This window comes from Apis florea, unplaced genomic scaffold, assembly GCF_048593485.1.
Source record: "Apis florea isolate Af1SG1 unplaced genomic scaffold, ASM4859348v1 contig_1767_pilon, whole genome shotgun sequence".
Classification (NCBI taxonomy): domain Eukaryota; kingdom Metazoa; phylum Arthropoda; class Insecta; order Hymenoptera; family Apidae; genus Apis; species Apis florea.
This window is the reverse complement of record NW_028256473.1, coordinates 245,946-269,721: the sequence shown is the minus strand read 5'-3', so window position 1 is coordinate 269,721 and position 23,776 is coordinate 245,946. Positions and strand designations below refer to the sequence as shown.

General features: G+C 43.0%; 2 protein-coding genes across 4 annotated transcripts in view; one reads left to right on the top strand and one right to left on the bottom strand.

Moving 5' to 3' along the window:
* The window catches only part of LOC100868721 (salivary C-type lectin 2), a 69,376-nt gene that overhangs the window by 20,384 nt on the left and 25,216 nt on the right, over positions 1-23,776 (top strand). For 2 of the 3 annotated variants that reach the window (XM_086908460.1, XM_086908452.1), the window contains one exon: positions 2,716-2,806. In XM_086908460.1, the coding sequence (XP_086764586.1) occupies positions 2,722-2,806 (85 nt within the window). In that variant the 5' untranslated portion in view covers positions 2,716-2,721. Of the gene's footprint in view, positions 1-2,715; positions 2,807-16,469; positions 16,752-23,776 lie in introns of all 3 variants that reach the window. The other variant, XM_012484662.3, reaches the window with a different exon arrangement.
* Positions 10,940-14,811, bottom strand: LOC147658750 (uncharacterized). The gene is made up of 5 exons (XM_086908443.1): positions 14,045-14,811; positions 12,600-13,709; positions 12,118-12,282; positions 11,715-12,053; positions 10,940-11,406 (listed from the first exon to the last, which is right to left on the bottom strand). Exons 1-5 carry the CDS (start codon positions 14,302-14,304, stop codon positions 11,088-11,090), a joined length of 2,193 nt encoding a protein of 730 aa, XP_086764569.1. The 5' UTR covers positions 14,305-14,811; the 3' UTR covers positions 10,940-11,087.

Genomic DNA, 23,776 nt, shown 5'->3' with positions numbered 1-23,776 from the left:
GTCGCTCGTTTATTACTTTCCACGTGCGCGAGGTCACAATGGGAGGCGACGATGGCGCGGGGGAGTTGGGACGAGAGCAATAAGAGCGGCGAAGTAATATCAAGACCGGAGACACACCGCGGAAAACGAAGCGACGCAACGTTCAGGTGGTTCATCTCGGTGATTCAACTTTCATCTTCTTCCGCCTCTATCCCTCCCTTTAATTCTCGCCCCGCCATTAATAATCTCCCAGCTATCGTTCCTTACCCTTCCTTATTTCTGTTTATTCCTCCCCTCTCTCGAGACGCGAGATTCTCAAAGTTCGTTTGGCTGGAAACACGGATTACCGATCGAGTGTCGCGCATTATTATCGGGCGAGTTTGGAAAACGGCCATCTCGAAAATCGAAACGAAACGCGTCTGTGCGCGTTGGAAACGTCTTGCTGGAAGCGATTACGAGAGCGGGGACAACGTGACCGGAATACTCGTGCAAGTATATAACGCGATTAGCAAAGTTTACCGAAACGTAGCCGCCAAAGGCTGAAACTTTCCGAAATGATTTCATTAGTGGCGAGGTTAATTCGGGGACAATGCCTCGCATCTTAATCGAATATTCTGGCTCGGACGAGGTGTCCGACGATCGATTTAATGATGTTTCGCGTCGTAGACGAAAAACAACAGGCTCGTCTCTTCGTTTCGAAAACGATATCGAAAACGGGAAAGGAGGGATCCCTTCGCGTACAAATATCGTTAACGAGGTTCGCAAAGTTTCGGATGGAAGCGAATTTCTCGGCGGCTTTAATCTCTGGAGAAGCTACTTGGGGACCGAGTTTGCTTGGGCTTTTCTTGCGGGAATCTTGCCGCCCTTCTCCCTGTTCCGTGACGAACAGCCCTAATTATCACTCGGCCGGTTGTGGCCGGAAATTCCCTCGCAAATCCTTCTATTCCCGTCAGGTCGGTTGCTCGTTTTTCCTTCGAGACGCGGAATTCCGGGTCGAACGTGTTTTTTCTCCCCTTCTTCGCGAGGAGGAAGGTTTGAGAAATGGATGCACGCGTGGAAAAGAGCCACCATCCCGTTTCGATAATCCTGGCGTTTCCGCGTGTTTGGACGAAACGATTTTTAGAATTTCTCCAGGAGGAGGAATTCGTTTGCCGCGCGAGAAATATCGTCGAATACTTTGGACGCGAATTTGCCGAGATCGCGGAGTAAGTTAGTTTCTACTATTGTCCACGATTAGTCTGGATACGGAACGCTCATCGTCGAATAGTTACAGTTGGAGGAATTTTCGAACAATTCGGTGTATCGCTGTTTCCGAACTCGCAGGAAAATACGAAGTTATCGTCTAACCTGGATCGTGACAAATCTCGTCAATTCTATTTTAACCAAAGATGTGCTCATCTTGTCAGCGGCCGCGTTTTCCGCAATTCGAGTTTGCTTTTGGAAAGAAAAATTTTCCTCGAAACAGGATGTTTATAACTTCTAAACACGTTCCCTTTTAATTACACTTATAATAACTGTTAACGCGTCTTCCTGTCTTATTTTTCATCGTTTCAAGGGATAAAATCCGTTCAAATTAATCTAAATAAAGAAATTTGAAAAATAACCAAGTACACGTCTGTTGTTGGAAAAAAGTAAATCATCTTTCTTCGGCAAGCGCTAACTTTATTCAAGGAATCTCGTGAGAAACAAACGTGATAGAAAGAAAATATCGATGCTACGTTTCCAGAGAAAGTGGTATCGTACGATACGCGAAAGAGGTATCGATCGAGTGGAAGATCGAAATGCATCGCCGCGCTGTATCCTCGTTTCGTTCGTCCCCGATGAAAAGAGCTACGAATATTTTAGATCCGGCTAACCGTGAAACGAGATACAGCCTCGATCGATCCAACGTTGCTCGAGGATCCTCCTCAAGGTGACGTTCCACTCTCTCCAAATCCTCTTACCTCGGAGCTTCCACCACGGCCGGACCGTGTTCTCCCTTATTTCGGAAAAATGGGGAAGATCTCGTCCCGGGATATCTTCCGGGAATGGGATAAGCCTCGGTGAGAGACGTAGGCTGGCGCTGACAAAGTCGTCCATCCCTCGGACGCGATCGAACCTTTGCTCGTTCGCCCGCGAAATAACCGAGAGATAAACGCCGCCACTACTCTATTTATCATTCCCGTGGATTTCCTTTTCTCCCGCTATATTCGAAACGAATACGATTCTCTTCTCGAACGGATAGTGCAAAGTTTCTTCCTCCCCGTTAATCGGTTCGAAGGAATCTGGCCACTTTACGCTCGCGTTAACTCGAGATTAGGAGACAATTTCGATTGTTAACGAGGGGCCAATCGACGATTGGCAGCGGCCAGGATCGAATCGACTCGCTTTTGATTCGTGACAGGGCGGCAGAGAGAGAGAGATATCCGTCGAACGATGGTGAATGGCGCGAAACCATTGCGGCGATCGATCGCTATACAGGCCAGCAGGATCGTAGTCCATTTCGCGTTAATACCAACATCTGTTGCCGGTGCGGAGAGTCACAGCGCGCGAATTGTAGGCCGCTTTTGTTTGCCGGGGCGGGAATAGCAGCGCGACATTGTCGGGGATAATGCTCCATTGTTCGAAACGATCCACGCGAGTATCGATCGAGGAAAAACTTTGACTGCCGAATTCGAGCGCGTAAAATCGGACGCTGTGGAGAGGAGAAGGTTGGAAAAGTGGAACGTTGCAATTAATCGATGTATCTGCTTGCAGGTCGAAATGGGAAGGTGCGGCTTCGTCCTGTGGTTGGTCCTCGCTTGCCTCACCAGCGACGCGTTGCAACAGTACAGGGAAAAGAACATAAGTGAGTGACGTCGCCTCTTTCTTACCGAAATTTCCTTCGATAATAATTCACGGTTCGACGCGCGAATTTAAAGCGGAAAAGAAGAGTCGCTCGGGTCGATGAAACGAACGGGAAGAGGAGAGCCGCGCGTGTCTTCTCGCCAAATAAAAGTTACGACGTTCCCTCCTCGAGTCGTTACCAAAAATTAGCTTCTCGAGATCGTGAAATTCAATCCCGATTCCAATCTAGCGCCTCGAGCGAACGAGCTCGTTACGTGGAATTTTCTAATCTGAAATTTTTTTATACCTCGGCCCTTTTTTTAGAAACTTATTTTTCGCCTTCTGAATTATTCATCGTCCGTGTATTACCGATGTTTTTTAACGAACCGTGTGATATCTCGTTATCGATTCAACTTTCGTACAAGTATTTTCCACCGGGTAAAACGTCTTTCGAATACCTTATGCATTCCGGATAGGGGATATTTATAAATTTCTCTTCTCGTCCCTTGTTCGGAAGAAGTAATTTTAAAAAAATTGTCCTCCACGTAGATCGTATGTCCGATTTTAAAAAATATTCTTCTTTTTAAAAAAAAAAAAAAAGGAAGAGAAAGTCACGCATTTCGAATCGATCGTTTATCGGCTCGAGCATCCTTTTCTCCGTTATGACAACGCGTAAGAAGCGAAAAAAAAAAAAAAATAGGAAACGCGACAAAAAAATCCAACGTCGTATTTCTTTCCCTTCCCTGAATCGCATTCCCTTGCCGGTGGCATTGGAAAAAGGACGAAAAAAGGGAGATGGCGCAGTACGCCATAACTATAAATCCGCTGGAAACGAACGTCCCGAAAAATCACGAGAACTTTTGCCCCGTTCGTCCTCTGCCCTCCGAATACGAATGAATTTACAATTATCATCCATCGACAAACGCGCGGACAAATTTCCACCTCGATTAAAAAACGACGGCAAATGATTCCGAATATCGATCTTTCTTCGCTTTTGTTCGCGAGAGATTCGAAACGAGAGAAATGATCGTTCTTCCCGCGATATTTATGAACGGATATATATATATACGCGCGCACACACACATATATGGATATATATATATATATGGATGAATGGAATATGGAAAAAAGGAGAGACACGCGCATATGGGACGAGATTCTCTATCCGTTCGATAAACTCGACGCATCGAAATCAAGGGGGTGAAGGGAGGGGGGGAGGGGCCTTTGGAATTCAAGGGAGGAACTCGAAAGCAGCCGACGAATACCCCCGGTGATATTGGGAGCAGATTGGAAGCGAAGAATCCGCGGCGAGATTGAAAAGTTCACTCCCGATTCCCGGTGCCGGCTTTTACCGCGGACAAGACGGTGGGATGGCAAAAAGGGCAAATTAAGCGCGGCCACGTAAGCGGAAAAACCAACCCTGTCGCTCTCAAAGCGCCTCTCCGTTTCTCCCTGCTCCTTCTATTTTTCAAACTTTTCCTTCGTTTTTAAAATATCCAGGCTGCTAGATTTTCTCTTCGAGTCGAAAAGAAGTTCGATGTTTAAAATGAAATTATTCGTTTCGAATTTTTCTCCATCGAATCGGCTACTTCTTCTTGGGGAATGAACGTGTAAAAAAGAATTCTCGAGATTCCGGATGTAAAAAAAAAAAAGTAAAAGTAGCGAATGTATTCTCTCGAGAAAATATGGAACGGGGCATAAACTGAAACTCGTCGAGAAAATTCTTTTCCCGATATCAAAGAACCGAGTAGAACAATCGTATTTTTCAATCGGAAAAGACGGATATTATTTTCCAGCTAAATGATCTTGGAGAATTCGTTCGCTCGAAATCGTATTACGTATTAAGAAGATGTATACCAAATAATAAAGCAGATGTTTTTCCTGATCGAAGAGTAACGAGAAAGGATGGGAAAAGGAATAATTGATTTAATTCGATATGGAAATTGTTTTCGTTGCGACAAACGTTACGCGTGAATTTCGATCTTTTCCAACCAGCTCTTCTCTATTTATCTATTTATTTAGCGGTGCGCCGCGATAATCCTTCCATTGAAATGAAAATCGGCGCGGGAACGGTGGATATCTTTTGTGCCTTTGCCACCAGACATGGAATAATCGTATTACTTGGAAACGGTTTAAATGCCGCGTTAGTTTGTCCGTTAAACGAGCAATAACGTTATCAATTACTCTACAACGAACTAATCTTCGATTTTGATATTTACGGTACGGATATAGATTACGGAATGATTATAAATTTTCTCTAAAGTTTGGAAATATTTCGCAGAACGATAGAACGAAAAAACGGTAGAAAAAAAAAAGAAAAGAAAAAAAGAAAAAAAAGACACGGCTGTTAAATTACCATAATCCTTACGAAATTTTATCATAGAAATAATAGAACGACATTCCGCGCGACCAATAAAATAATTTAATGGACGTCGTTAAAGTTATAATTCGAATAAACGAATTCTCGACTCTCTCTCGTTTTTTCTCTCGCATTCCTCGATATTTAATAATACGGGAGAGGAGAGGGGCGGGCTATTACTAATAATCGATATTTTTGTTATCGTGAAAGTCATTTAATTGTTACCGATTAAATATAGCGGTTGTAATCCCCGGACGCGCAAGATACAATGGTTCCTTCGCGTATATATCATCAACCTGTTCCAACGTAATCCCACGTAAGATAACTCCGGTTCTATCGAGGCCCCTGAAAATCCGATAACCGCGAGCAAACTCTAGAAACCTCAAGATCGTAGCGTGGACCCAGAGATATCTCGGGGTCATCGGGATCGCAAAGATCCCCGGAATCTTCCAACCCTCCCCGGACATTCGCCAAATTCTTGACATCATCCGGAATCCGCCAGACGTCCGATTACACCTAAATTCCACTAACGCACTCTCCTCCTCTCGGATATCCCGATCCTTCTCGACTATTTTCAAAATTTCGTTTCGACGCGACTCGGCCGAGCATTTTCGATCGATCGAAGGGAGTCGGAGAGGGGGGAAAAAAGACGAATCGGCGAATAACGTTCCCCACCCTCCATTAATTTATGCGCATACGGAGTAAATGAAGGGATGGAGGAAACGGCAACATCTGTCGCGCGCCACGGAGCTTTGTGTACACCGCTTAATTGGTAATTAGCTGGCGTATTTAACGTGAGCAGCGGCGAACAATTGGTCCCCGTATTCTCTTTCCAAATTCGTTTAACAAACGAATCGCAATCCCGATGATTACCGACCCTGCCCGACGAGCCAACGCTCTGATTGCCGTTTCATTCGCCCATCCTGCGCGCGTCGATTAACCTTTTTGCTCCAATAAAAATTACCTCTCTTCTCTCTCTCTCTCTCTCTCATCTGTATTCGTCGTGTATTTCGGTTTTCTTCGGTTTAGTCTTATTATACGACAAACGAGAAGGAGAATTTGTAAGAAAGGATGGCGAGAGATATCTTCACCGGTGCGGTTTAATTGTAACGATCAACGTCAAAGAAATGGAACGTGACGGATACGCGAGATATCCCCGGCGAGATGTCGCTCCGGATTTGCATACAATGCGCCGCGATGCATCGGCCCTTCCTTTTTTTCTTTCTCTCTCTCTCTCTCTCTCTCTCTCTCTCTCTCTCTCGCTCTCTCTTTCGTTCGAACGAGGCGGACGGAGCGTTCGTAAATCGTATCTCGAGATAGACTCGGACCACCGTAAACGGCACAATCTTATCTCGCTCAGTCACGCGTCGGCCAGTTTTGCAACATAATTGCCACGGCCTCTTTCCAACCTTTCTGCCCTTTTTTCTTCTTTTCTTTTTGCCTCGCGAGAAAGGAGACGGAGCGATTCCTTTCGATCGAAAAGAGAAATTGGAATTCCAGTTGGAATTCTAATTCGCTCGCGATAGTTGTAGGAGAATGTGACGGTTTCGAGAGAGGAAGAAAAATGAAGCGTCAAAATTTATCACGGTTGTCCACTATTATCCGTATACACGCGACTCGATACTCGTGTTAACCGAATTGCAGCAAAAAGGGCAAAGATAAATGACAAAGCGATCGTAGCCCATCACTGTTCCCCGAAATTTCTTTTCTTTTTAAAATTTCCTCGCTTTTTTGCTTTCTTTTCTTCTTCTTCTTCTTCTTCAACGCCACGCTCGAGAAAAATGATCAATCGCAGATACAAAGACGTTCCAATTTACGACGAGAGAAACGTGCACATCGTCGTCGCGTGTAATCGTCTTAGCGGTTGATCAACGAGGACGCGTCCTTGATTAAATTGGGATCGCGATCGAGAAAAGGCGGGGCTCTCGTGCAATCTCGCGGACGACCATCTGTCGATCTCGTTGCGAAACTCGGTGCTCGTTAAATGGAAAGGAGTCCGGTTACACTTTGGATCGCGTCCTCCGACCAGAGAAGAAACTATTTCGAAACGGTATTAATTCTCGTAATGCAGGATCGTCGAAATGTAGCGAAAGAATATAAAGTTCGGTCGAGGATAATTTGTAAAAAATCGGTAATATTTTATTCCAACGGTCGCGAATCGAAGTTTTGCTAGTAAATCGTTGTTTTGCTTCGTTACGCCGTTTTTCGTTCCAAACTTTTCTGTTCGCGTCTTTCGAGATTCTAGGGGAGGACGACGCTTCTCGAGGACTGGTTCCAATTATCTCGAGAGAGAGAGAGAGAGAGAGAGAAAAAAGAACTACCAATTAGGAAATACGATTCTCGTTCAGACTCGAACGGCCTTGCCAAGATTGCCGTATTACGCGAAATCGTGACTGGAGTTGGAAAAAAGGGGCGACCGTTGAAAGCGATGATTTACACCGTTTTTAATTGCTACGTGGAATTAACGAGCACGCGATCGAGAGGATGCGCGATGCTTTTGGCCGGAATCGAAGCGGATACTTTTCATTAGGGAAAATTAAATAGCAGTGATCTTTGTAATCCATCTCTTTCTTTTTTTTTCTCTCCGAATAAAGCTTGCTTCGATTTTTAAACGCCCTAAAACTCGATCAAACTTTGATCGAAAATTTTGGAAAAATTTTGAACCGCTTCGATAAATTGCTTCGAGAAAAATTTCTGTTCGTCGCAGCGTAACACGATCCTATTCTTTTTCTTATCGCGGGGACGATTTATCGAAATTCGAGTTAGTCGTATCCTAAAAAAAAAAGGAGAACAAAGAGGGATCGAAAAGAGGTTGAATTTGGTTCACGAGAGGGGGAGACGTGTCCTTTCTATCGGGGAAAAAGAAGAAGGAACAACAACGGGGAGAGAAATTTGACGGAGAGTTGAAACGTAACGAGCGCGTAGACGAGAGAGGAAAATGAAAAAGTTGCGATCTCGGCTGGGATAGGAGGAAGGATAGAAAAAGTTCGCCAACTGTTTTTGAAAATATTCGAGAAATTTCGTAATTGAAACTCGACGAAATGTTAAACCGACCAGTATGCGTTTACACGGATCCGCAATTTTGAAGAAAGGACGGCGAAAAGTGAAAACTTGCCAATTTCTGCAAAATTTCGAAGCGAAAAGAAAAAGAAAGGAGAACGAGAAGAAAAACGACAGAGACGAAACTGTCACCAGATTTCTTTCCATTTCGAGATATCAAGGGATGAGAAAGATTTCGCGAAGAGAAGAAGAAGATCGGAAGATTGCCAAACGCGTTCCACGATACGAGTCCGTGGGGGAACGCAATTTTTAGGGACGGAATAAGTATTAACTGCGATTAATATCTGGATGAAAAGTGGTCGGATAGAGATCCAATAGGACTCACCTCCGTCGAATTTCCTCCCCTCTAGAAAAACTCTGGGTGGACAATTTGAGATCGGAGATCTGCCAACAGGATCGTTTATGGATTCGCATTTCTCGTACGTTTTCCATCGATTCCGCGACGGAATTGGAAGAAAGTAATTATCTGTCTTCCCGCGAAAAAGTATTCTGATCTAAAAAATAAATAAGATATAAAATAATTTCGCTCCTTCTTCGCTTGAACATTTGCATTTTCCTATCCTCTTGCGCGCAATAATACACCACGCGAGTTGCGATACCGTCGTAAGAGAAGGGTTTATTCTTCGAACGCATCGGACAAACGAGCTTCCGAGGGATCTCGTAGATGAGCGCAAGACGATCATCCCTCTCGTCATCGAGGGAACCTGGTGAGTGCTTGTGATCGGGGAGAAAGAAGGAAAGAAAGAAAGAAAGAAGGGAAGGGTGAAAGGAAAGGAGTGGTAGGTACATACGCGCGAATGGGCGAAAGCTCGTTCTTATTTCCGGCGTGGTTCATTGTGCATTGTTCGTAAAATGGAAATGGAGTCGGCGGTAATTTGCGTTTGAATGAGAGACCCACCCTCTCTTCGCTTCCTTATCCTTCCCGCCTTTTTCGTCCCCCGCGTCCACGCCACTTTTTAGCCTTTTCCACTTCTTAGTCTGGCCGAGAGAGTACGATTACCCAGCATTCTCACTATCGCAAAATCTTCTTCCATTTTTTCGTTAAAAAACGCGGACACGACGAATGATGCACGTTCCATTTATATCCATTGAAAATTTCACTCGCGAAAGCAAGTTTTGAATAACTTTCGTTTCGAACGAATCGTTGTTCTTGTACGCTCGATGACGGACGAAGGTTAATTTCGGATCGATTGGAACGTTGGTGTTCAAGTTCAAAGGGACGACGATTTTTCGTTTCGTTTCGCGATTCGGTTTAATTTATGGAAAATGAGGCCGAGCGAGTGTCGATAACGGAGAAGTAGGATTTATGGAGAAAATCGATCGAACGAGGATCGAATTGATTTAGTGGCAGGTCAAAGTGTACGCGAGTTACAATGATATTTGATAGAAAAAATTTTCCAATTATATTTTAGATTTAATCGTTTTTAGCTCGGGAGATTTGAAAAGGATAAAGAGACGAGGATAGTTTTCTTCGCGATATTATATTTCTTATATTCCATCCGATTTACTGCAAAAAAGATAATAATTGCGAAGAGGCAGGAAAATTAGTCAAGGAATAAAATTTTGTTTCTCCCAATACGAATCGAATTATTTCTAAGAAACGGAGAGATAAATTATAAGTCTTTAATATCCATTCGTTACTGTGATTTCGTTGGTTGTAACAACAATGGTTTGAAGAAGCAACTCAATTAGGAGAAAGTTAATATATAGTCAAATGGCTAGCAATTTTATCGACGTTCCACTTGTAATGTTTTCACAGTTAAATTTCACCCAAACGTTCCATCAACCAATCACGGAATATATAATAAAGATCCACAGCTAAAAGAAAAGAAAAAGAAAAGAAAAAGAAAAAAACGGAAATTTCAATCGAAGAAATCGTTATTTACGAAGGAACGTAGGAAAGTGACGTGAAACAGGATCCGCCCAATTTCTCGCCGAGCAATCATTTCGCGGAAAAGGAATAACGGGTTGCTTGTCATCGCGATGTCATCCGTTTCATTTGTTTTCTTCCGTTCGACGAAAAGGAAGAAGTTTTGCGCGTGCAAAAATTCGACAAATTGTTTCACCGCAGAAAACAAATAGAAATAGAAGTAAAAAAGAGGGAAAAAGAAATAAAATATCGAGATAAAAATCAAATGATGATTCGTACGACTCTTCTTATATCGCCATCTTAACTTAAAACGTCCATCTTTATTCGTTACTTTCAATTTTTCCACTATATTATTCTCTATATCGAATACATTTTTCCATGAAACGTGCGATCAATTGGCGACGAGAGAGACGACAAAGCAAGTTCAGCCACTGTTTACAATTACTCGAATCTCCCAGCACGTATGCTACGTACTTTTAAGAGTTTACTTTGAATCCTGACCATATTTGCACGAGCTGTATGAATCTCTCTCTCTCTCTCTCTCTCTTCCTCTCTCGTCTCGCATTTCACCGGTGAAAACAGTCGAAAGCTTGTCTCCAAACATCAAAGACGATCGAATAGCGTTTACTCGCTGCCTCGAGAACTTATCTCGAAGAGTTGGTCGTTTTTCGAAACCTTTCTTTTCCGATATCTTTCGATATATCGGGTCTCTCTCTCTCTCTCTCTCTCTCTCTCTCTCAGCTTATTCGTCGAAAACGAATGGATTAGAGATCGATTTTCGAAACGAGTGGATCGAATCGGTGATTAAATACGTATAATTAACGAGTTAGAATATCTGAATATTATTCTAAATATTATTCTGAATATTATTCGTCGTTCTTTTTTCCCTTTTATTTGTTCAACAAATATTTACGAAAGATTTGTAACTTTTCAATTTCGACGTTAAGGATCGATTAAATTTCAAATTTACGCGCAAACATATAGACGACAAAAGTGTGCGTTCGGTGAGATGTTTCACTTGTTTTTACTAGGCGTTATGTACTTCCATCGATGCCTTTCCGGGGTGGGTATGTAGCTAGGGCTGCGACTGCCTTTACCCTTTTCGTAGATGAGATTATCCGAAGCTTTCCGGAAGATGAACGTCGAGAGATCCAGACTCGCGAAAACTGTTTTCGAATAAATCGCGTCGGAATTGGATGCTAGTTGATTTATATGGAACTGCATCGAGACGCGTTTCTTTCGAAGGGGGCAACTTCTCACCGCACGAATTACATACACGTATTCCGTCTGCGTCGATTTGTTCGCCTGATTTTGCTGATTGATCACGGTAACTCTAAAATGTACACAAACAATAAAACGTTTTTCGAACAAAATTCGGATGAGAGATCGTTTTTTTCTCCCCCGATATTAGAATTACCAGAAAGTAAATAAAGTCGAAAACGCAGAGACGTGTAAATACATTTTCTCTATATATACAAATTTATATTTCGAAAATCTTGCTTCAACAACGAATATAAGACACGATCTCGTTCCCCTCCTCGGGGAATAGAATCGTTCTGTTGTCGGAACAGGATGATATAGAAAATAGGAAATGGGCGTTCTAAATTTAAGAGAATTTAAATAATTCGTGGAACAACGTACTTTTTGTGCCTGATCGATCGTTTCTCCTCGGCATCCTTGAGACAAGACGCGTTCACTTTTCTCTCGAGCTCGATATTCGAGTCCGACTTGTAAGCGGTTCCTATCGAGTTGAGAGAGTAGCGGGCGGGATCGATCGTCGTCACGTCGATATCGTTCCTCGACCGATGTTGCTCTCTTTGCTCCCCGCTCGAGTTCTCGAGTTTCACGATCGGCCGATCGATCTCGATCTTGTCGATCAATTGGTAATCCGATTCGTCGTTGGCGCGCTTACGAAGATTTTCCTCGAGCTCCAGCAAATCTCGGAAAAACGTTTGGCCTTTGCCGCCGAACAGACCTGTTCTGAAACAATTCCGCGTGTTTATCGAAATTGCGAACGTTTCCACGTCCAAATCAATGACGATACCTGCTTTCCTCGCTCCGCCGTTTCCTCGCCAGCGTGCTCTCCGTGTCCGAGTGCGCCCTCTTCAACACCGTCTCCTTCTTCCGGTGCCTCTTCAACTCCATCATTATCATGCGTCGAATTATGGCGTTCAAATCGTCCTCTTGCTTACCGTGACTCGTCGCTGAACTGAATTTTTCAATTTTCCAATTTTATTATTTCGCGCATACCGCTCCTTCTCCCCTCGCTCGTCCGGTAATTAGAATCACCGCGAATCTATCTTTCTTCTCTTTTTTCTTTTTTTTTTGTCGCGCGATTCTAACTCGACGGCCAGAGAAGATGGAAAAAAAAAAAAAAAAAAAAAAGAAAAAAAACGCGTTAGAAAGCGTTAAATCGTGCGATTCGAAGCGAGCGATCGCACGGTGGCCGTTCAACTGCACCGTTAGAATAATAAGCGGAACGATAGAAACGAATCGCGTTTCCTCTTCCGTCGTAATCTTACTTACGATCGGCTCAAGAAGATGGTGGATTCGGTCGTGTTCTCGTTCTTCAACAAGTTCGCGTCTGGAGACGTTCCTCCAACGTTTTCCTCCTTCTCTTTCGGAAGATCATCTTTCAAATCGTTGGAACGCGCCTCGACCTTGTCGGCCACCGTTTCCTCCGCTCTTTCCTCCCCTCTTTCCTTCGCTCTTTCCTCCTTCCTCGCTTCGCCCTCCTTCTCCTCCTCTCCGTGGAAATCGGCAGTTTTCTCTTCCTTCGAATCGGCCGTGTTCTCGACCAGATTCTCGTCGTCCTCGTGCTCTTGCTCCGAGATACAATCTTTGGAGATGTGGACGCTTTTCCTCAACACGTTCATCTGAATGCTCAACAGTTCCTTCGAGGTCGCCTTCAGCATGCCGCTCTCCTCCAAGATCGAGACCAAAAACTTCTCCTCCAACGATGGATCCACCACCGTTTCCTCCGCTCTTTCCTCCTTCCTCGCTCCGCCCTCCTTCTCCTCCTCTCCGTGGAAATCGGCAGTTTTCTCCTTCGAATCGGCCGTGTTCTCGACCAGATTCTCGTCGTCCTCGTGCTCTTGCTCCGAGATACAATCTTTGGAGATGTGGACGCTTTTCCTCAACACGTTCATCTGAATGCTCAACAGTTCCTTCGAGGTCGCCTTCAGCATGCCGCTCTCCTCCAAGATCGAGACCAAAAACTTCTCCTCCAACGACGGATCCACCATCGTTTCCTCCGACTCTACCATCTTCGTCTCCAAATTTCGTTCCTCCATCTTCTCCTCCAAATTTCGTTCCTCCATCTTCGCCTCTTCCAAGCCCTTCCTCCCCCGCTTCCACGCGTCCCTTCTCACCGCTCGCTCGATCGCCCCTTCTTTGTTGTCCGCCAATAACGATTTGCTCGACCCTTTCAACAATCTGGTCGGATCGTTGCTCGTATCCATATTTTTCTCATTCTCCGCCTCGATGATTCGATCGATCAGTGATACGGAGGAATCATTACGATCCCCTCCTCTCTTCTTACAAATATAATCGACAACGTTGATTAAATTCACCACCGAGTAATTCCAAATACGTACGTGTGCCAAAACGATGCTAAAATCGATCCACTTCTGTACGCTGAAACGCAGATATTTTATTTTGTTATTTAATTAATTTGATTAAAAAGAAAAACATCGAAATTATTATCGTTGTTACTTTCAAATTTTCGCAACAGAAACGGGTACGCGGATCGAAGAGGATCAGCTCGGGCGTGGACGATGGTGAGCCATAATATTCGATGCGCGTATTCCCGAGAACGAAAATTAAGAAAATCGATCGGGCTTTCGCGATTTAATTATGACCCTTCTTTTTTTAACGTAATGATATTTTATATATATATATATAACGTATGGGAGGAGGAGATGAAGAAAATAGGGATCGAATCGAAATAATAGGAAAGCACAAAAGCTTACGAGATAAAATTAGAGTGGGGAAGACGATTGGCCAAAAATTGATGCCCACTCTGGCACAGGACGTTTAGATGACTGGTGGCGTTTAGATGATTCGAGACGATGTCTTTGAAGCTGGTTCTCGTTTTCACTGCCTCGATCGATAACAGCCTCGAAACGGTGGTCGTGATGAGGAAAAGATTCCAAGCGAGAACACCGAGCAAGCAGACGCAAATTAGTGACAATATTGAGCTATCTTGTCCCACGATACTTGACATTTGCATAGTAGACGGGTTATTGGATTGGTAGCACGCGATCACGATCACGAAAATTTCTCCATAATTTCATTCAGCCTAAACGTATCGTTTTACACGTCCTTTCAAATTTATTTTTAATTCTACGATTACGATTAATTTTCACCTCGAAATTTTACACCTCGCGCGTGTAAATTATATATTATAAAATACCTACGAAAGATTTAGGTTATCCAAAGATGTGAATTTTGCAAGTTGATTGCACTTGTTTTCACCCCACCGTCGAATTTTTGCAACTTGGATGCAACTCCCCTCTTTTCCACCAAACGAACGGGAAACGTATTGAAATTGGCATCGGAAATTTTGCCCGATTATTCGTTCGATAACGTCGTTTCCACAGTACTACGAAATTTACTTAATTTTACAACCTGTCCTACTATTTCAAAATAATCGAAGAAATTCGTTCGAAATGCGCCGTTGTTATACAACGTTGTCTCGTTGAAAAAGTGATTATAAAAAGAAAATTTTTAAACAATCGAGGATTTTCACTGGTTTTCAATTATTTTAACTCGTTTTACGTTTTCAGCAAAGGAGATGGCGCGATAGAGAATCGAATCGTTCTAATCGCGAATACATCGAAAACAAACGAGAAGGAAGACGAATTTTTCGAACACGTTCGATAAATTATAAGATACAATTTTATGCAAATATTTTTGCTCGGATATTAAACGACCGCGTCTTTAGAATTGCAAATGCGCCATGTTAATATTTATGTATTTATGGATCGTGGAATTTAATACGACGCGATTTCGCGTCAGATACGATCGGATACGATTATCACCGACCATGTATATTATTATACACACGATTCAATGTCGTCAAGTTCGAGGTCGCGAATCTTTGCGCGAATAATTATCCTTTCGTTCTCGATCTCTTAAATTATATTCCTATAACTTGATCGAAAAAAAACGAACGTTCTCGAAAAAAAGAACTATATCATTTTCGTTATGATTCGAGTCGAATCGATCAGACACGTCCCCTTTTCCTTTTTTTCCCCCATGGATGACCACCGATATCGAGCACTGGTTTTTCACCATTTCCTATCCCCGAGTGGCGTGTATCGAGTATCCGGCTCACCCTTTAATCCGCACGCATCGCACGTACACGTTGACGTTGACGGTTGGAGGACGTTGTCGAGCGTCAAACGCATGCCCGCGTTCCGGAGGACTCTCTAATGGAGTGTCCTGCCAGCTCGAGTGGATCCGTTGCATATCATTTACCTTTACGCGGTTAAACACACTCGGCATAACGCCGCCTGTGCCAATCTCTTTCGAGGAGCGGATCCTGAGTCGGATCGGCCAAACTTCGTCCCCACCACCCTCTATAATAAATATATCTCTGAATTTCCATCCAACAACAGACCGTGCAACCGTGGAGATCTGAATCGACCAATGCTTTTTCGTCGACCAGCGATGAAAATTGAAAATAAAATCTTTCGAAACCGCATCGAGTTAAACGACGAGAGGATGCTGCGGCGAAAACACGATCAAACTCGACTCGACGGGAAGAGGATCTACGTACGATCTGGATCTACTTATCGCGACCACGAGCAACGATTTTCCGTTCGAATTACGTTAGGCAAGGATTGGAAGAAAGAGAGGGCGCCGTCACAAACCGTTTTCTTCGACCAGTCGAAAAGTTGTGGAAGAAAGGAGAGGCCGAGGTATTGCTCCAGTTTCTCTTAGGAGCTCTTAGCGAGTCGTACGAAAAGTTTCATGCGTACGAATGCATACTCTGGATGGCAAGGCGTTTCAAATTGTCGCTCGTTTGAAATTGAGATGCTTCTCGAGAGAGAGAAAGAGAATGAAGAAGAAGAGAGAAGAAAATTTCTAGAAACGTGCGATGTAAAAGAAGAAGACAACAAGCCTTAGCCTAATTAGCCTGAACGAGACGAGAACACGATTTTTTTTCTTCCTTTTTTTTTTTTTATCTCGCACAACGAGAGGATCGAAAGAGGACGAAACCGAAATAAAACGGAAGGAGAGAGTAAAGTATCGGCCTGATTATTGGAATAACGCGATCTCTTATCTTACAGGCGGCATTGGGATAATAATGTTAAAAAAAAAAAATAAATAAATAAAAAGGGGAAATATTAGCCCGAGCATTACCAGAGCAACGTGATTTCTGTCTTACAGGCGGCGCCGAGACAGACGCGGTACACGCGATCTTGGCCAGATACCTTCAGAGGCGTCTTCAGGGGTCTCAGCTGTCGACGCCTCCGCCGCCAGCGGTCCTCTTCAGTAGCCGTAACCAGGCCAGAGTGAGGCAAGGTCAGAGGACGAGCGGCAATGCGTTGCCGAGGAATGTGAGCGAGAAAGAGAGGAGGGGAGGGATGGAGGATTACGAGGATTACGAGGACGACCTTGAGGGCTTCGAGGACAGTGAGAGGAGCAGGACCAGATTCGATTTGTTCGCCGGTAAATCCTTGAGCCTGGCTCGAGCCACATTCCATATTTCGTATTTTTATCGCTCCGCTCGTTTTCTTATTTCGGGAGGCGAGTCTTATTTCGAGATGGAGAGGCAAAATTTGAAAGATTTTGAAGATGAAGCGGACAAGTTTCGATCGATTGTAATCGCCGAAATAGAAAGTAGCGCTTGGTTAATAACCATGCATTAACACTTGCGCGAGAAGAAGAAGAAACTTGGCTTCTATTTTAGAATTACGCGTAGAATCTAAAATAGAAAGTTTACGTTAGAAAGCCTTTGATTTTTTGTTATTCAAAATTATTCCACTCCTCTCTGTGTATCCTACTTCGAGACGAAATAGAAAACGAACGTTAAGAGGAATAATAATCGCGACAAACGTCTACTTTTCCCACTTTTGTCTCGTAGTTATCGTATTCGATTCGTCCGTTTCGATATTGCACAGCCGCGTGATAACTCTTGTGCAATTAGCACGTTTAATCCGTTATTATCCCGTTATTTAGCCACCCATTTCTGTTATTACACGTAAAATACAAGGATGGACGGATTATCGAGCGTGCGTAACCGTGCAACCAGGATAATCGAATAAAACGAGGGCTAATCGGGACAATCGAAGATAACGCTGTCCAGACATCCCCGCTATTAATATCGCGATATTCGACCAGACTTTCTAATCGCCCGTTCCATCGAATTACCATCGTCCTTTATTTCTTTCTTCTCGCGATTAATTAAACGCGCGAATTTTCATCTCTTCTCTTCCACCGGAAATAAAAATGATTCGTCCAATGAATTTTCCTCACCGATTATCCTTAAAAATCGAAAAAAGTTATCGACTCGTTACTTGATACGCTTGGAATTTCGGTATCGATTCGAGAGAGAGAGAGAGAGCGAAAAGATCGATGTCCATCGCCTCGAAATTACCCATCTGCCGTATGTAATTCGATGACTGGGATAGGAAGCGTGCATTGACGTCACGACGACACCTCCCCGTTCCAAATCGTTCTCGGCCGTTTCGAATCGGTGGATACGCTAGTCTCTCCGCGCCGCATTTTCGAGGCGAAAATGCGTTTGTCCCTCGCCAACTCGATCGCGTGATTCTCTTCTACTTTTCTACAAACAAAAATTCGAGAGGAATTCGAGATGAAAAGGATCGTAAAATATATTTTTATGATATCTCGCTTCGCGGCGGATTTAATTAACGTAGATTTTAGAGCAATTGTAAATTGATAATATTCAACGTGAATGGTGATAAAACAATAATATACGTAATACGATGTTTATCGAATAACTATAAACGTGGCACGATAACAACATCGGAATATATATGTAGAATAAATTTACGTATAGCGCAATATCGTGCGTCGCGAAGTGAATTTATTTTCAATGTAATTTCAATTTTTCCGTAGAGATAAATTCTAGCGCAATTTCGATTAATTTGTTTTTCCCGTTCGAACATTTACTTTCGACCTCGTTTAATCATTTTTCATCGAAGGATACTTTACACGGCTAATATCGTTTCGCGGGGAGGACGGTTGCCACGATTCCTATTCAATTTTCACGAGGCTCCTTTGAAGTTCTCGACCGGGCAAACCGCGCGCACTTTATCGCGGAAAAATGGGAATTGAAACTTGCTCTTTGTCTTTCAAATTCTCAAACTCTCGAGAAAGTTCGCGTTCCCATCGTGTAAAGTCCCGCGTTCCTTCCATTTTCCACTACGGAGAATTTCTTCATCGTTGGAAAAGACCCCCCCCCCCTCATCTTCTCTCCTCTCTTCGATCTTACCGTTTAATCCCACCATTATCGGAACCAATCGCCAAAAATCGATCCAACCGAATTTCCTATCGAGATTGAAAATTTAAAAGGAGATTAAATCGTTAACCACCTCGACTCGACCAACAACAAATCGTCGTCCCCGATTTAACGAACTCCCGGGATCGAAAACGTCTATCCGAAAAACCGAGTGATTCGATCGAGCGAGCGGGTACACGGGAATCGAAGAGAGAAACAAGAATTTCGCGAACAACGATTGACACGCGTAGAAACGCGACGTATTCCTTTTTTTTTTTTTTTTTTTTTTTTTTTTTATCAACGAAAACGTTTCTCCACAATCGCCCCCTCGCCCCCGTCGAACGATTTAAAGTCGAGAGGAGGAGGGGAGGGAGAGGTCGATATTCGGAACGGAAAGCTGGTCGTGTGCTTTTAATCGAGCGCAAGGGATTTCGATATTCGCCCGATGCGATATTGGCGATCGAGCGAGCCATCCAATCGAACCGGTCACGGGCCGTCGATCGCGGCCAACGACTTGTTGATAAGTTTTATTTGTTGCTCGTCACTCTCCTTCCTTTATCCTCTGCCTTCCCCCCAATCGGTTCCACGCTCGTCCAATTAAACGTTCGCGGCCTGCTTCCCACCCGTAAACCATCGCGTCGCCATTTATCTTCCCCCGATCGTTCGATCGCGTTCGGGTTCGTTAATAAAATCCCAGATCGTAGCCTCGAGTTTTCTATTCTATCTCCATCCATGGGGGAATTGTTCGAAATAAAGTAAATTTTGACTCGCGTCTTGTTCCAACCGATAATTTTATAAAGAATAATAAACGGAGGAGTAAAATGTCCGAGTAGCGAATTGCAAATTTGTTCGGTACTCGGTTTCAAAGCAAGTGTGTCAAGAGTGTTTGCGGTATTTCGTTCGAAAGTTTTCTTTGGCCGGCGGCGGCTCGAAAATTAGCAGATGTGTAGTAGGCGTGTTTGCACAGACTCCAGAGGGGAAAAGTCGCGATGGAACACGACGCCAACTTTCAACGCACCGTTTAACCACCTCTCCACTTTTGATGGGGAACCATGCGAGACAATCTTTCCCCGATTTCGATTTTTACACACGCGTTTATCGTTTAAAGCGTGCTAGAGAATGATATCGCGATTCTAATCTCTGGAAATAAACTCGAGCAAACTACGCTATTCGATATTATTGAATATTATACAACGTTACGTACGCGATCAAAGTTTCGTATCGAGAACTTGATACTTGGACTTTGCGCCATCTCCTAAATCTTAACCATTGTTAGAATTCTAATCTAACTCCGCTAATTATACGGTGGTAACTCGGCGGTAAGTTCGAACGCGCGATACTCGATGAATTTACCGTTGGAAGTTAATTGAAGAATAACTCGGACGATGTTTCGTTCAAGAAATTATATTAACGACACTCGATTCGATTCGGGGAAGGAGAATTAAAATATTATTATATCGATCGGCAATTATTTATATCGTACCGATTTTGCGTGAATCGTGGAAATTGTATTGTTTGTAAAATGACGTTTCAACTACATACGTGTGATATAATATGTTGCATAATGGAGCGTGAAATTAATGTACCGTATTTTGGTTGAATAAATGCGAGAATAGTTGTTATCGTTGCCGGTGGAACTTTATCTGGATCAATGCGTGGGCCGAATGCGTTTTCATTAATGATATTCGTATATTTCGTTAATTTGTTCGAGCGAGTCAAGGAAAGATAATCATTTTTCACTTTTCAATCATATTTTTCAAAACGGTACAATTTCATTTCAAACACAACAAATTGGTGGAACGATTTTTACGTTCCATTTCAATTTTTGATAAAATTTTAATTCACTCCCTCCGTTATTTCCGTCATTCTCCTTCGATTCTTTTAACAAAAGTATCGTTTCATTTCATCTACGTTTCTTTTTCAAATTGCATTCGCTCCAATATCGAACTCCATTTTCCAACGAAATTTTATACTTTTCGAAGAATCGTTTGCAATTTTCCTCTTTAACGAATAATATACATACATGTATATATAAATTACTATAGGAAATTGCATGGAATAAAAATGGAAATATTTATCACAGGTATACAAAAAAAAAAAAAAAAAATAACGCGTTCAATCGCGCGTTACCTTTCAAAACATATCCCATTTGCCGGCTATATATCTTCCCTATTTTTATATCGTTGCGTTACCATTTCGTTGCCCGGTTTTAATTTAGCCGGTATTCTTCGAAATATCCCAAGTAAATAATTTCACGAAAGATATATCCGCCATAACTGTGGCGGCCATTTCGTATCATCCACGGTGCAATTTCGCGAGTTGGTCGAATTACGTTTAACCATAGAGGCGGAACGCGCACGCCACGGACAGAGCGTAAAATAACGATGAAATTGCGAATAGAGCCGATATCTGCTCATCACCTGTCACCTCGCCGATCCACCCTATCGTTTCCCTCACATTTGACCAGGGATTAATATTATCCATCCACGCGTGCAACGCGCCTCCATTCCCAAATAATACCCCTATTCCCTCCAATTTGTTTCGACGCGACCAATATCCATTTATAAAATTTCTTCCTAAAAACTCCCTTTCGTCGATATTGTCCGCCAACGATCGTTCGTTCTCGTTCGATCCGGCGAAACGAGAGTTCGAAACTCGATGTAAATTATCGTTGCGCTAAATATAAACAATTCTTTGCAAAGTTTACAACGGCCAGGATGTTAACGAGGGAAAAGTAGAAACGAGGCGAATTTCAAACCTTTCGCGATAAATAATCGATCGTCGTTGGAATGTGACGCGTTTTCTTGTTCGAGAAGCGAATAGGAACGACAAACTCGAGATTTCTATTCCAATATCGCACGCGCGGCTCTGCAAATAGGCGATCCTTCGATTTCACTCGCTGCCTCTCTGTTTCCTCCTCGTCCCTTTTTTCCGAATCTTTGAGAAACCTTTCCTAATCCCGCACTTCTTTTAAAAGTAAAAAAACTTTTCGATGGAATCTTGTCGGTTTTCAGAGGAAAAATGTTCTTACGAACTTTTTGTCCCGGATAAAATTATATCTATACCGATCTTTTCCTTTTCAAAATTATCGGTATAATAATAATCGATCTTTGGAAATTTTGCTTTCATTCGAATGTGACGTAATGATCTACCAACACACCATTCTCCAACTGTCTTCTCTCTTCTATGCCATGTGCCTAGAACACAGGTAACGTAGCTTACACATAGCTTAATTTTCCATGCCATATAGCCGAATAATCCCTTTAATCAGTTAGCCAATCGCACATGATGATGTCCAGACAATGCGACAATCTTCAGGACTTTTTTTCATAACGCACGTCTATTATTGAATTACTCGCTTCGAACGATTCGATCAGATTAACGATTCGGCCAAAGTTAGGAATTTTTAATCAGTTTACACGATTTCGTAGCGATCGAGGTTAAAAGCGCTATTTAAGCCGTTTCTAGGATGCGTTGTGCTCGGTCGCGATCCCCAGCTTCTCGCGGAATTTACTTTTGCCTGTCGAAATTGGCGAGGCTGCACAAAAGGCTCGCTCGAGGGCGCGGTTATTAAAATTACGACACGCTTTTGACATTAGCGACAATGTCGCGTTGCAAAATCCCGAGGAAAACTTGTTCCTTTCCGGCAATAATTCTCCAACTTTTTCGCAGCTTTTATCCCTCCAAACTTTGCCTTGTATCGACACGTGAGTCGATTTAAGATTTAAGATGCGAGTAGAATAATAATTTCGCGGACTTGAGTTTGATTTTAGTTGAGAAACACGAGGATCCTCTCTTAATTACGTTTCTTGCGCTACCTGTGCCGTGATGATTCGACGGTGTTTGTCGGTGGCATGGTGGCAAAGACGCGCCGTTCTCCTCCCGATGATAATTCGTGCTAAAACGCATCGGCCCCACAATCTTGCTTCGCCACCGACTATTCCATTAGCGACTAATTCCCTTCCCCGGCTACGAGTGTACTCAACGCTCGTTTGGATTTCTCTCTCGATCGCCCTTTGCTCGAGATAATCCACGAGACGACGATGCTTGTGCATCCGCTCGATTCGAAGTTGTAAAGCCGAAAAAAAAACCGAGGAGTTATTTAGAGAAAGAGAGAATCGTGACTCCTCTTTTTTCGACTTTCCACAGAAAGTTGGGCCGAGAGAAATTAAATTAAACGAAAATCTCGATTAAAATTTCTTTTCTTCAAACTTGTTCTCCTCCCCCCGGGATTTTTTAAAATCCAAACTCTTTTCGAAAGAGTCCACCGATGATTATGCCAAGTTTCGTTAACTCGAACGGAAAAGTTTCGAGAGCGGGAGAAGAGGAGAAAAACTCGTCGTAAAATCTTCACTGTGTGTATATATATATACACACACACACACACTTCTCTCAGAGACAAGTAGAAACAGAAAATTTCGTTTGAAAAGTTTTCTACGAATCTGCTGGTTCAAACCTAATAAAGATGTTTCTTTCCTTCGATAAGATTCATATTTTTCCCTTTTTTCGCTCGATTCGTTGTTCCCCGTAAAAGCATTTCTCTATATTTTCTCCCCAAGCTGCGAGTTTTTCGCCTTCTTTCGCGGTTGAGTTACTTCCGCTCTTTCTCTTCTCGGGCAAAGTGTAACCAAACTATGGAAATTTTGTTACGCAACGGGGCTCGAGTTTGTTTAGGGTAACGCAACTCCCTCGTGCATCCCTCCTCTTCCTTTTTCTGAATATATTTCAACTTCCATCGTTCCGACGTCGTTCAGAGGTCATGTCACCACCCGTCACTTTGCGACTCTTATACACTTTCCATATCATGAAAAATAACTCGATTTCTTTACGTCGTTAAGAATTTTCCCTCTCCTTCTCTTCTTCGCGATTTATCCATAATTCAAATTCCTTTTTCATTCTTCCGAAGTGGCGTAAATTTTAACCATTTTGTAATCGTTTCGTTAGAAATTTGGCTCGAAACCGATCGATTCGAAAAACGAGCTCTTTCTCTCGCTTTCTCTTTTCTAAAATCTACCGCGTTGCTGTAAAAATTCAATCTTTATAAAACGTCTTTTACGAAAAAAAAAAAAAATATTCTATTACTTTCCAATGTAATAAACATCTCTCGTTACGAACGAGATTATTTACGCGATGGTACGAATAAAGGCAAAGGTTCTCGGAGGATCTGCGCGACGTTGATAAGCAGATGCAGAGAGAAGGAGGCGCGCTATCCTTTCCACGAGTCTGTGGA